At 41.5% G+C, this 13,461-nt stretch overlaps 1 protein-coding gene across 2 annotated transcripts in view; it reads right to left on the bottom strand.

Moving 5' to 3' along the window:
- Positions 1-6,703, bottom strand: part of KDM5A (lysine demethylase 5A) — a 66,605-nt gene extending 59,902 nt beyond the window's left edge. For both annotated transcript variants that reach the window (XM_080914223.1, XM_080914224.1), the window contains exons 1-3: positions 6,357-6,703; positions 4,714-4,791; positions 2,497-2,619 (exon numbers count right to left, since the gene is read on the bottom strand). In XM_080914223.1, the coding sequence (XP_080770349.1) occupies positions 2,497-2,619; positions 4,714-4,791; positions 6,357-6,521 (366 nt within the window). In that variant the 5' untranslated portion in view covers positions 6,522-6,703. The remainder of the gene's footprint in view (positions 1-2,496; positions 2,620-4,713; positions 4,792-6,356) is intronic.
- Positions 6,704-13,461: the final 6,758 nt, after the last annotated feature.

The following is a 13,461-nucleotide window of genomic DNA, read 5'->3' on the forward strand; positions in this document are numbered from 1 at the left end:
GAAATGAGCACTCCTAACCTTTGAGCCATTTCTGCAGCCTGTTGTTTCAGAAACAGTCTTAACTATTTTATAGCTCAAGTTGGTAAAGAACCCAATGTAATTCAGGCTGGCCTTGAATTTATAACAATACTCTTACCTAAGCCTCCTGAGTGTGGGCTTACAAATGTATGATACTCTACCTGGTTAAAAGAGTGCACGAGTGAGTGTGATTGTGATAAAGACAGGGTCTCACTATGCTGCTGGCCCCATATTGAGGTAGCTCTGTCTCTACCTCCCAAGGGACAGGATTAATGGTATGGACCATTACACCCACTCAAAAGAGAGTTCTTTTTAAATTTTATTCCTTTCTTTGATAGAGGATTTGACCTCTGTGTATCCCTGGCTGTCCTCAAACTCACAGAGATCCATCTGCCTCAGCATCCCAAGTGCTGGGATTAAAGGAGAGCATCACCACCACTAAGCCAAAACAGAATTCTTCAGAGAAACTTTTAGGGGGCTAGAAATATCTCAATGATTATGATCAACTGCCATGCAATTGTGAAGACCTAAGTTTGCTACTAGCATCCATGTAACAAGCTAGGCATGCTTTCATGTGTACCTGTAATTCTGATACTGTAAAGAGCAGAAACAGGAGGATTCCTAAGACTTGCTGGCTTCTAGTTGAAAATACTAAGTTCAAGATCAAAACTTAAGTTTTCAAGATACCGCCTCAAAGAAGTGGTTCTCAACCTTCCTAATAATGTTTAATACAGTTCCTCCTGTTGTGTGACTCCTAACCATAAGATTATTTCATTGCTACTTAATAACTGTGATTTTCCCGTTACATAAACTGTAATGTAAATATAATATGTAGTATATGTGAAATGCAACCCCCAGTGGAGATAAGACCCACAAAGTTGAGAATGACTGGAGTAAGGCAGAAAGTGATAGACAGAGATACTCAGTGCCCTCTTCAGGATTCTAAATGTACACAGATACACACATGCACACACTAGAAATTTTAGAGGTCAGGCATGCTTTTGTATGCCTAAGTCTGATGCCACTAAGGACAAGGACATAGTTAAGTGGGTAAATAGCTTTGCCACATGTGACAATTGTCAACATGATCTAGAATCACCTGGAAGATGGGTGTCTAGCTGTACCCGTTAAAGTTAACTGATATGGAAGAAACATTCCCTGGGTAGGAACCTGCACTAAATAAAATGCAAAAAAGGAACTGGGACAAGCATTTGTTGCACTGTTCTTAATTGTTGATACAGTCTGATTAAGCCTCCCTCATGTTCCTTAATTGTGACTTCCCTATTCTAACCTAGAACTATGGTCCAAAAGAAGTCCTTTTTCCTTGAAGTTGCTTTGCCAAAGTATTTAATCTCAGTAAAAAAGAAAGGCACTAAGAAAACACACAAGCAGGATGGAGGTTAAGAGGTTAAAAGCACTGACTGCTCTTCTAGAGGTCCTGAGTTCAATTCCCAGCAACCACATAGTGGCTCACAACCATCTGTAATGGGATCCAGTGCCCTCTTCTGTTGTTTCTGAGGACAATGACAGTGTTCTCACATACATGGAACAAATAAATAAATCTTAAAAAAAATAAATAAATAAATAAGGACCTGAGTTCCAACCTGAGTACCCACTTAAAAGCTGGATGCAGTGGCCTGTTCTTATAATCCCAGGTTGGTGGATGACAGAAGATCCATGGAGACAAGTGACCAGTGAACTGGCCTTGGCCTCCATACACACAAATAAAAATAAAGTACCAAGAGACATACCAAGATTGTTTAAAAAAAATAATAAAAATAAAAAAGAGGCTGAAGAGATGGCTTGGTAGTTAAACGCACTGGTTGTTCTTCCAGGGGATCTGATTGTTTGTTTGTTTGTCTGTGGACAGAGTCTCTCACCATGTAGTCCTAGGTTGGCCCAAAATGGAACCATCTGCTCCTGCCTTTCCAGTGCTGGGACTAAAGCATGGACAGCATACTGAGCTACATGTTTTCTGACACAGTGACTTTTGAGTTAAGACACTATTATTACTTTTGAATTTTCAGTTTTATTAGTTTCAAATGCCCAGCACCCACATGGTATAACTCTAGTTATGTTGTAACTGTACACACATGCAGATAAAACACCAATGCACATACAATAAAGATAAATTTTTAAAAATCAGGTAAATAAAAAAATTAAATATGAACCAAAGCTATGGCTCAACAGCAAAGTGCTCATCTAGCATTGCAAAATATTAAAATATTTTTTAGACTATACTGAAAAATCTGCTGGGCATGTTAGATCATGCCTTTGATGCAAGCACTGAGAGGCAGAGACTGGCCTGGTCTACAAAGCAAGTACCAGGACAGTCAGGGCTATTACACAGAAAAGATTATTTAAAATTCTTAATTTCATGAATCATGGGAGGACCTGGTACAAACTAAGCACTACTAACTACCACTGAGCTATATCTCAACTGTTCTGCTCAACTTCTAAGACAAGTATTGGCCTTACCTTGCTTAAAGCATACAAATCCAGGATTTTTCTCTCCACCACAGGGATCTTCAATGTAGATCCTTGAAGCTCCCAAAATTTTGCCAGTTGATCCAAGAAGTCCAATCTTACTCTAGTCATTGCCTAAAATGATTAAAACACAGAAATCAAAAAGGGCTGGGGATAAAGCAGGGGTGTGGTGATGGATGGTTCTGGGTGTTGAACTCGACTGGCTGAACTGTTTGGCTATCTGAAAAGATTTAATAAACTGAGTCTTCAGGCTTGGACATAAAAAACACCAAAAGAAAGAGTTTCTAACTATGTAAGCACAATCTTAACTGTGAATAATGGTAGAGAATACCTAGTCGGAACACTTCAACACCTTACTGACCAACAAAAGTCTGAAAGCATTTTGCTATCTTTGCTCCCAATTCAGAGAAAAGTATCTGTGCCTAAATTACCACTACCTCAGTTCCACCTTATTTGCCACCATCCTGTCTGTGACGGCTGTCTCTTTATTCTCACTTTAAGTTATCCTTTTTACAAGCTGGAGAGATGCCTTAGCAATTAAGAGCACTGACTGCTCTTCCAGAGGTCCTGAGTTGAATTCCCAGCAACCACATACATGGTGGCTCACAATCACCTGTAAAGGGATCTAATGCACTCTTCTGGTGTGTTTGAAGATGGCAACAGTGTACTCGTATACATACAATAAATATTTAAAAACAATATTTAATTTTAAAAAAGCTATCCTTTTAAATAAAGTTCTTTGCTAGATGTTAAAAGAAAGCCTCAGCTGGGCAGTGATGGCACACACCTTTAGTCCCAGCACTCTAGAGGCAGAGGAAGGTAGATTTCTGGGTTCAAGTCCTACCTGGTCTACAGACTGAGTTCCAGGATAGCCATGGCTACACAGAGAAACTGTCTCAAAAAATAAGAGAGAGAGAGAAAGAGAAACAAGGAAAAAAGTTTCTCCTTCCATTAAGGTCTGTTATGCTCTTGGTTGTTTTGGGGTTTTGAATCTATCTGAGTATAGTATGCATACAGATAGAGGAAGAAGACATCTGAACACCCTGGAACTGAAATTTCAGAGGGTGGTCAAACACCATGTGGATGCTGGGATTCCAACCCAGGGCCTCTGAAAGAACTGTTGAGTCATCTTTCCAGCCACTGTTATGCTATTTTAAATGTAATTCTATTTATTTCTAATGCTCTCCTACCAGAAGGCCTAATCATGATCTATAAGCCCTTCACCTAATAAACTTCATTTCCAAAGAGTAACTATTTGTCAGCTTTGTTACTGAGCCAACCACTACTGACTCCATTTTTTTATCTAACAATAGGAAATTATCATAATGAACTCCATTATTTGTATGATTCCAAGTTTGAAACTGGGCATTATAACAAGAGCCTTTTGTAACCCAAGCACAACCAGGAGGCTGAGACAGAAGGACTGCCTTGAGTTCAAAGCTAGCCTGGGCTATATAGTAAACTCTAGACCAGACCACATATTAGCTGCAAAGAAAGATTGGCTCAAGAAGGAGGGAGGTGGAAAAGATGGCTGGGGAAGTAGCTCAACTGGTAGAGCACTTGCCTAATTTCTTGAAGCCCAGAATTCTATCCCTAACATCATGTAAACTGGACATGACAGTGCACACCTATGATTCCAGCACACAGGAGGTAGAAGCAAGACAGTCAGGAGAGCCAGGTAGTCATGGACTATATATCAAGCCAACTGACATCTTGAACCACATGAGACTCTGCTTTTAAAAAAAGAAAGGAAGGAAAGAAGGTAGGGAGAGAGAGAAGGAGGAAGGAATTTCCACTTTTCTAAAGTACTAGAATTTCCACTAAGGAAATGTTAAATAGTTTTCTGCTATCCCATTGAGTGAAGAAGCAAAGGGGGGAAATAGATAATAACTACTTGAAACAGTCTTAAAAGACACTTTTCTCAAATATCAAGTAACTATTATTCATTAAATCCCAGTTAACACAAACTCTGGGTCCTAGTATGAGCTTTTGAAAGTTCTGTCTAAAATCCTAAGGTAATTAATAAAAGTAAATTAAGTTTTGGCAAAAAAAAATAAAATAAAATTCTAAGGTGTGCCCTCAGGAGGCTGGAGCTATATAAAGCCATGGTAGAGCATTTGCTTAATCTGTGTAAAGCCCTGAGTCCCAAACACCACCACCCCTAAGGGGGAAAAAAACAGAAAGCAGAAATATTGGTCTAATACTCACCTCAAGTTCATTCAGGCGCTGGACTCTGGGAGTAAAACGGAAGGTTTTTACTTCACAGGCAAATGGAGGTTGCCAATCCTAAATAGAAAGAATTATTCTGGTAATTTAGTATGAAACTGCCACAAACCACAGAATATGTAAGCCTTCACTATAGAGGGGGGAAAAAAGCAATGTAATTATAGTTTACATTTTAATATTATTACTTGAAAAAAGAATTCTCAAATCTTACCATACCAAAATATAGAGTTATACTCCCCAAGGTTATCCAGGAACACAATGAGCTTGTCAAATGGAAAACGGTATCCAATAAACATGCAAGTTTACCAATTAAAACTTAAAAAAAAAAAAAACAGAGTATGGCACATGCCCGTAGTCCTAGTACTCTGAAGTAGAGACAGGAGGCTTAAGAGTTCCAAATCAGCCTAGACTGCACAGCTTGACCATCTTAAGAACAAAGAAAATCATCTGAGTACTTGCTAGGAAAGAAAACCATACTGCAGAACGTATGCAGCCACAAATGGTTCTTTAACAGGACACAGGAATCTCATTTTAAAAGCATCCAGTTGACCCTGGTGCTGATTGTTCTGCAACGTTTGAACAGGTTTTTCTCCCGTGTTACCGAGGACGGAAGCATAGGCCTTGCAGCACTCCCCCCACACCAGGGACATTATTTGGAAAGCACCTAGTGAATTTTAAAAAACCCTTTTGACCTTGAGCATATTACTTAACATCCTAGGGAATTAATTCCACTCCTTATGGGATCTCATCTCATTTCTTAACCTTAAAAAGTGAGGGTAATGAACAAATTTATAGGCAAATCTGATTATTTATTTATATTACAGTTCAGGAATCTTTGTCCCTCACTTTCTTACATCTAGAGATTTCAACGTTTTCTTCCATCCCCCTTCATTGACCAATTCTTTCTGAACATCACATTTTAAAAACTAACTAATGCTCTCTATCTTGCTCGAGGATCCCTTTCTTGTTGCAGTAATAATTAGCGTGGGGGTTCTAGTCCAGTGACATCACCCTGTAGACAACCTGAGTTCGGATTACATTTTAAGAAACCTGAGCCTGCAAAGGTTTGATAAACTGAGCATTAGCAGGCTTGAACACAGAGACATTCGGCAGACGTGAGGTTTTTAATACGCAAACAGAAAGACTGTGCATGAGCGAATGACAAGACACCTCAAACGTCTTTCCCTAAGAAGGGCCCGAAGCCTTTTAGCCTTAACTCCAATCCACACTACAATATCTATGCCTAAATAAATTCGGGAAGGAAAAAGTCCCAGAGATACCTATTTCTTTCTTTTGAAGGTGGACCTGAGAGCGGGTGAGATGCCTGACAATCTGAGTTCGAGCCGTGAGACCCCACAACGCAGGAAGAGAACAGACTCCTCCAAAATGTCCTCTCGCCTCTCCGAGAGCGCATACACATACACAATAAAATAAAAATGTAAAAGTGGACGTGAAACTGCGTTCAGAAACCAGGGCAGAACATCCTCAAAAGTAGCCTCGGGATACCATGAGATGAGGAAGGGGCCCCATGAAAGCACCGGAGAACCGAAAAGGGAAAGCTACGGCAAGAGTAACGACCCTCCGGGCCGCCCCAACACGCCCCCCACCCCGCCGGGCTCCGCTACCTTGGGTGGACGGATTTTGCAGATGCCGGTTTTCTCAGCCAGAGGCCGGATGCGACCGATGAAACTTAGCGGGTCTGTGAACTCCTCCCAACTGGGCTCAAAGACCGGACACTCCGGCGGCGGCACGAACTCCGCCGCGTAGCCCCCCGGGCCCACGCCCGCCATGGTAAAAGCCAAGGGGGGGGGGGAGCCCTGAGGTACACACGCGGGGAAAGGCTGGGTGACGGCCACCAAGCCCTCTCACGTCCCCTCACAGGGGCCGCAGCGCATCTTCTTTGGAGAGAACTATTCCTCACAGAAGATCAGAAGCTCTTCCTCCGGTCGTTTGTTATTGTTTCCTTCAGGGCTTTTCCTCTCAGGGACAGGACGCTTCCGGAAGTTAACGTACCGCTAAATCAGTCCGCCACCGCAGGAAACAAAATCCCACCGCCGCCACGTCTAGTCGGGTCTTCTCTCCTTCCTCCCTTCCATGACAGCGGCGTGCCTTTTTTTTTTTTCTTCTCAGCTTCCCCGTCAAAGTTCTGCGCCCTCCGTCCACTCTGGGTGCGTGGCCCCTGAAGGCTCCGCGACCTCTCCTCTCGAGGAGAGGAAGAAGCTATCCTGCAAGGTGGAACGCGCTCTTCCGGCGCGCGGAGGAATGTGTAATGCCTCAGAGAGCAGAGGTACTGCTTCCGGTGAGGTGGTTCCTGTTCCTCTTTGTGTGGTTGGGACGCGAAATCTAGGTGGGCACCTCTTTAGCTGGTCTACCTTGTTTGCTCTCGTTTTAACACAGTTGTCTATGTTTGGACAAGTAAATAACCCTTGGCCGAATCTCCTGTGTCAGTTTTCTTCTTTCAAATGATAGTCTTGTGCGAATCATTTCACTCGGTCGCTTTCATACGGGTCTCTCGCTTCTCCGTGACCAATTGGTTTCAGTCCAATTCCGTCATCTTAGGGGCCGGCCTTAAGCCCCAGCTGTGAATTGCTTTTTCTCACCACACTGGGAACCTAAAAGCTCCTGGCCTTGCTATTCTAGTTGTTGGCAGTTATCCTGAAACCTTATTTGAGAAGTAAGCAAGACTTGAAAACACCTGCTTTGCTAACCCTTTTTCAGTTTGCTATGAAACTGGTCACCTTGTCAGAAACCTCTACGTGTAAGGCCGGGCTTGGTTCCGCAGGCAGAGTTCCAATCAGCTAAGGCTGTTGATAAAAAAAAAAAAAAAAACACTTTTCTGATGTACGAGGAACAATCCCTTTATGCGTGTAAGCCTGACTAAGGTGGAAGGCAAGAACCGGCTCCAGAAGTTACCTTGTGCCCTCCACATCCACACATCCACAGTAAAGATAGATGGTTTAGGGGCAGTCCGAGCTGTATACGAATATAAGGGCCTGATTAGGCTACAGGAGACCTTATCTAAAATAACAAAAATTCCCCTGTATGGTGGCACAGGACTCTAAACTCAATTCTGGGGAAGGAGATGTAGAAAGAGCATCGTAAGGCCCACTTGGTATACATAGATCGAGTTCCAGATCATGGTAAGGGCCAGAACGAAGGGCTCTCGCCACCAAACCTGAAAACCTAAGTTTGATTCCTGGAACCCACGTGGTTAAAGGAGAGAACTCCTGAAAGACATCCTCAGATTTTCACACAGGTCCATACATATACATATTCACACATTAAGTAAATAAAAGGTGTGTGTTGGGGGGGGGCAGGGGAGGTGAAACCCTGTCAAAAAGGAGGGGAGGGAGTTATATTCTGCTAGTCAAAAAAAATAATGGCCCAAGATCAGGAATGCAAGGAAATGGACTCAGGCTACTTTGTTCAATTACTTTCTGTACTAGAAATTGAACCCGATTCCTTGAACATATTAGGCAAATGTGCCCTGAGCTGTTAACTCCAGTCTAGTCTCATGTGATATAAAAAGAAAGCTGGACACAAGAAGGTATGATGAATTATACACAATTACTAAAATAATTTATAACAAGACTCAGGTCATTGAGTATTTAATCTGAAAAAACCAAACTATGCACATAAAAAGAAAAATAGTAAAATTCAAAAGTTTTTTTTTTTTATTTTTGTGTTTGTTTTCAAAACAGGGATTTTCTATGTAGCCTTGGCTGTCCTAAAACTTACTCTGTAAACCAGGCTGGCCTCAGACACGCAGAAATCCACCTGCCTCTGCCTCCCAAGTGATGGGATCAAAAGTGTACTGCCTGACATACTTAAAATTTTAAAACATAAAAATAATTTGTTCATTACATATGCAATCAATATATATTGTTATTTGGCTGGGGATTGAAGCCCTAGGTTTGATCCCCCAACACTACAAAAACCACTTGTAGAGATCTGCAATCCCGAATTGGGACAGAAGGATCACAATTCCAAGATCACCCTCAGCTACCTGTGTCAAGGCTACCCTGGGATAAAAAAAAAAAAAAAAAAAAAAAAAAAATGACAACAAAAGAAGCAGCTTTTGTAGGAAAAATAAATTCATTTCAAGTAAGTAGAGGAAAGTTACATTCCAAGTATCACGTATTTATCTGTAACTTACCAGTAGAATGAAATCGATACCTCTAAGTTTGGTAGTTAGTGAGGGTAATTACCATGTTGCTTCCAGGAATTGGCTCATCAGGCTCAGCAGCTAGTGCCTTCATTGGCTAAGCCATCTCCACAGCCTTTGTCTTAAACTTTATTTTTGATACAGGGTCTCACTAAGTTGCCCTGTTTGCTATCTTTTAACTGAATTCTCCTTCCTTAGTTTCTACACCTGGTTGGTCCTTAAACATGTTATTAACAGCCCATTATAGCTGGGTGGTGGAGCACTTAGGGAGCAGAGGCAGACAGATCTGAGTTCATTGGCAGCCTTGTCTACAGAGTGAGTTCCAAGACTGCAGGTCACATAGAGAAACACTGTTTAATAGGGGATAGAAATGGCTCTATCCCCTCATCAGCCAGAACCACTTGCTGCTCTTTCAGAAGATCTGAGTTCAGATCACATCACCCACGTTGAGTGGCTCACCACTTGTCTGTAACCACAGCTCCAGGAGATCCAATGCTCTCTTAAACTTATGAGGACACATGCAGCATATGCACACATGTATACATTATTAAAGGTCTCACTGTAGGACAGCCATGCCTAGTAATCTGGCATTCAAGGTGATCCTCTGCTACATACTAAGTTCAAGATCAACCTGGGCTACATGAGATCTTATCTCAAGTCAAAATAACACATATGCATTTTAAAAGTATTGAAAGACCCCAAATTTTTTACCTACATAGATTTCGTGTATGGATATTTATATTTTGCACATAGTAGCAATTAAAGCTAACAAACTTAGCATGGCAGAATATCCTATAATTCCAGCAGAGCAACACCTAAGACATGAGAATCAAGGGTTCAAGACCAGCCTGGAATACATAGTGAGTTTAAGGTTCCTCCTCCTTTTCCTCCCTCTCTTCTTTTTTTAAAAATTGGAAATGTAGAGAAATGAGTGAATCATACTTTTAAAATAAGTATTTATGCTATAATTTATACCATAATACTAAAATTTTAAATTTATGAGTGTTTTGTATACATGTATGTATGTATGTATATCAGATGTATGCCTAGTGCCCAAGGAGGCCAGAAGAGGGCATTGGATTTCTTGGATCTGGAATTAGAAATGGTTGTGAGCCACCATATGGGTACCAGGAACCAAATCTCCAAGAGCAACAAATGAAACATCTTTCCACCAATCATACATATATACGTGTGTGTGTGTGTGTGTGTGTGTGTGTGTGTGTGTGTGGTGCTTTTGTTTTGTCTATTTCTGTTTTGGGCGGGGAGAGGGGGAGAGTCTCACTATATATCCAGGTTAGCTTGAATCTTGTTATGTAGAGCAGGCTAGTCTGGAACTCACAGAGATCCTCCTGCATCTGCCTCTCAAATCTTGGGACTCAAGGCATAAGCCCAGCATATTTGAGGCAGGGGCAGGCAGATATTTGTGAAGTTAAGGCCAGCCTGGTCTACACAGCAAGTTCTAGGGCAGGACTACACTGAGAAACCCTTAAACAAACAACAAACAAACAAAAAGATATAACCCATCACCCTGACCCAAAACCCATTTTAATGTCTATTTGCTTGTTTGGATACAACCTGGGACTGAATTCAGGCTTCAGGAACCATGGTTTCTTAATGGTAAATAAGTATTCTTCCACTGAACTATACTGCCCCCACTCCCAAGCCTGATGACAAGAATTTCCCAGGAGCTAATCAAAATAGAATAACAAAAAAGGAAAAACTATAAACTTTCTCCTTATTCTTTCCTACAACATGAATAGGAAAATCAATGTTATTTGAAATATGACACTGAAAAATGTGTACACTTATCAATGAGCCATTGAACTTAACATAGCCACGAAAGCTTCAATTTTCAAGTTTTCCAAATGTTAAGGCAATGCTACTCTGCAGTGCAGAATTATTCCTTTCTGTGTAACTTCCTTTTAAATATCCACTTTTGTTACTGAGACAGGGTTTCCCGACTAGTGCTGGGTTTAAAGGCATGAGCTACCACTCTCAGCTATTCATATATCCTCCTGATGTTTAAATGAGACTGGCTAGGCATAACATTTGAATATGTAATCCCTGGACTGAAGACATTGAACCCTACATCTAAGCCAAGTCATAGAAGTTTCCTTTCTCTCCCTTCCTCCGGTTTGTTTTTCTGAGACAGGGCCTTAGGCTTCTAAATCACTATTTGGCTGAGGACCTTAAACTCCGATCTTTTTTACTTGTCTTCCCACGTATTGGGATCACAGGCATATATAGCTCTGTAGGATTTGTGAAACTTTTCTTAGGCTCACTTGAAACAAATGACAAAGTACAAGACAAGACACTCTGAGGTATTCCTGTTATCCGCTCCTGATTATGTATGTCATTTATGCCCAGATTTCATTAACGAAAAATTGTTAAGTGAGTTTAGACTGAGTTGTCAAAACGGATGAGTTCTAACAGCCAAGGGATACTTAACTCCGCTCCCAACCCCTCATATTCCCTCCTCCCTTCTGTCTTTGTGGATTGCTGTGTGCAGATGAGAAACTACAGTTCCCAGCAACCTCTGCCGGTGAGGCGCAAGGCAAGATGGGAAGAGCTGCTGGGTGAAAAACGGTCCTATTGGTGTGCAACCTAAAGGCCGCCTGAGCTCGTGAGCGATTGGTAGGATTTTGTAGACGCTCGCTGATTTGAGTTGTTTTTCGGTTGCGTTGTCGGATTCCAGGGGTTAGCGCTTGGTGAGTGTGTATTTCGGAGTAAAAGGGTTTTAGGATAGAGGTTGAGAAGTAAATCTGGTGAGGTAAAAGCCTTCGTAATCTGTGCAGAAAAGGAGCTGCAGGAGACTAAACCTGGGGTCCTTAATAGATTTGGGACCAATCAGGGAAAGGTTGTCTGCAAAAAGAGAAGTCTCCGGGACGCGGGGAGCTGTAAGAATGACTGAGCTCAGATCTGTTCAAGAACTGTGTGAACTTACAAGAGAGTAGGATCCAGACGTCCTGGGGATGGATCGAGTTCCGGCTCCCGCTTCCTCCTGCTTGCCTAAGCTTCGGTTTCCTCGTTTGTAAAACAAGAGATAATAAAAATACTTAAGAAAGTGGTTATGCGGATAAACACAACTTTTTAGGGATGGGGTTGTGGTCTATATAGTGTTTGCTTAGCATGCCCTTAGCCTTGAATTCGATCTCTTAAAGTTACAAAACAGAAACCCATTACCATTATCTAAACAGAGGCATGTCTGCCCTGGAAGGTAGTATTAAGAGGGCTTTTGTCTGCCTGGAAGATAGGTTATCTTAGTGAAACTGCGAATACAGTTATTTTCCAGTGAAATTTTTGTTTTAATTATTAGGTTTTGCTTTTTGAAACTGGAATCTTACTCTGCAGCCCAGGTGGGCTTACGAGTCACTATATGTACCAGACTGGTCTCGAACTCTTGGCAGTATACTCCGCCTCAGTCTTCCAAGTGCTGGGAGTGCAGGTGCAAATCATTTTGTGGTCTTTGTTGTTTATTTGAGACAAGACCTCACCCAGTTCCAGGCTTGCCTAGAACTTAACTCTGTACCCTAGGCTGCCCTCAATTTTGGGTGATCTTCCCAGTGCTAGCTTTTACTGGCAGAAGCTGCCACAATTGGCATTCTAGATCGTCTTGAATGGAAAAACTGAAAAGAAAGTGATGAAGGAAATAGTATTTAAGATGAATTTTGCATGCAGAATAGACTTGATTAAGTGATTTGCCAGAGTTGTGTAAGGAGTCATAATTAAGCTGCCAGGACGCGCTCATGAAGGAAAGCAGAGAATCAAGAACATGGGTCTGGTATGGTGTATAAGCTTTTTTGTTTGTTTGTTTATTTTTAGAATTATTTATTTTATGTACACTGTCACTGTCCTCAGACACACCAGAAGAGGGCATCAGATCTCATCACAGATGGTTGTGAACCACCATGTGGTTGCTGGGATTTGAACTCAGGACCTCTGGCAGAGCAGTCAGTGTGCTCTTAACCACTGAGCCATCTCTCCAGCCCCTACACATTTTTAATCAAAAATCAAGATTATCTTTCCTCTCCAGTTAGATGTTGTCAGTTGAGATAGAAATTATAATCATACAGAATTTTTTTCTTTTGCTATTTAAGTAAAGTATATATTTTTAATTTTTGTTTTGTTTTCCTGGCACTAGGGGATTAGAACCCAGAGCCTCATGTATCCTGGGTAGTCATTGGCAAAGGTAAAAAGAGTAGAAAAAGCAAGTCAAAGTAATTTTGGCTCTATGTTCATTCTAAATTTGGCATGATAGTCTGTCTACCTTAATCTCTATGGATTATGTTGCTTATAAAATTTTTTTAAATTTATTATTGTGTTTATATGTGTGTATGTAGAGGTCAGAGGACAACTTTGTGTGGGTTCCAGGAATTGTACTCAGGTTTCCAGACTTGCTATCTCTACTGATTTGAAACTGGCTGAATACAGTGGCATAAGCCTGTAGTGTAGGTTCAGGCAAGCTGAGTGAGACTGGCCAGTTCCAAGCAAGCAGATACTACATCGCAAGGTCCTGTCACAGTTTGAGTGAGCTTAAGTGTATAGGCATGGTGCTGTCACATACC

The sequence above is a fragment of the Micromys minutus genome, assembly GCF_963924665.1.
Source record: "Micromys minutus genome assembly, chromosome: 3".
Classification (NCBI taxonomy): Eukaryota; Metazoa; Chordata; class Mammalia; order Rodentia; family Muridae; genus Micromys; species Micromys minutus.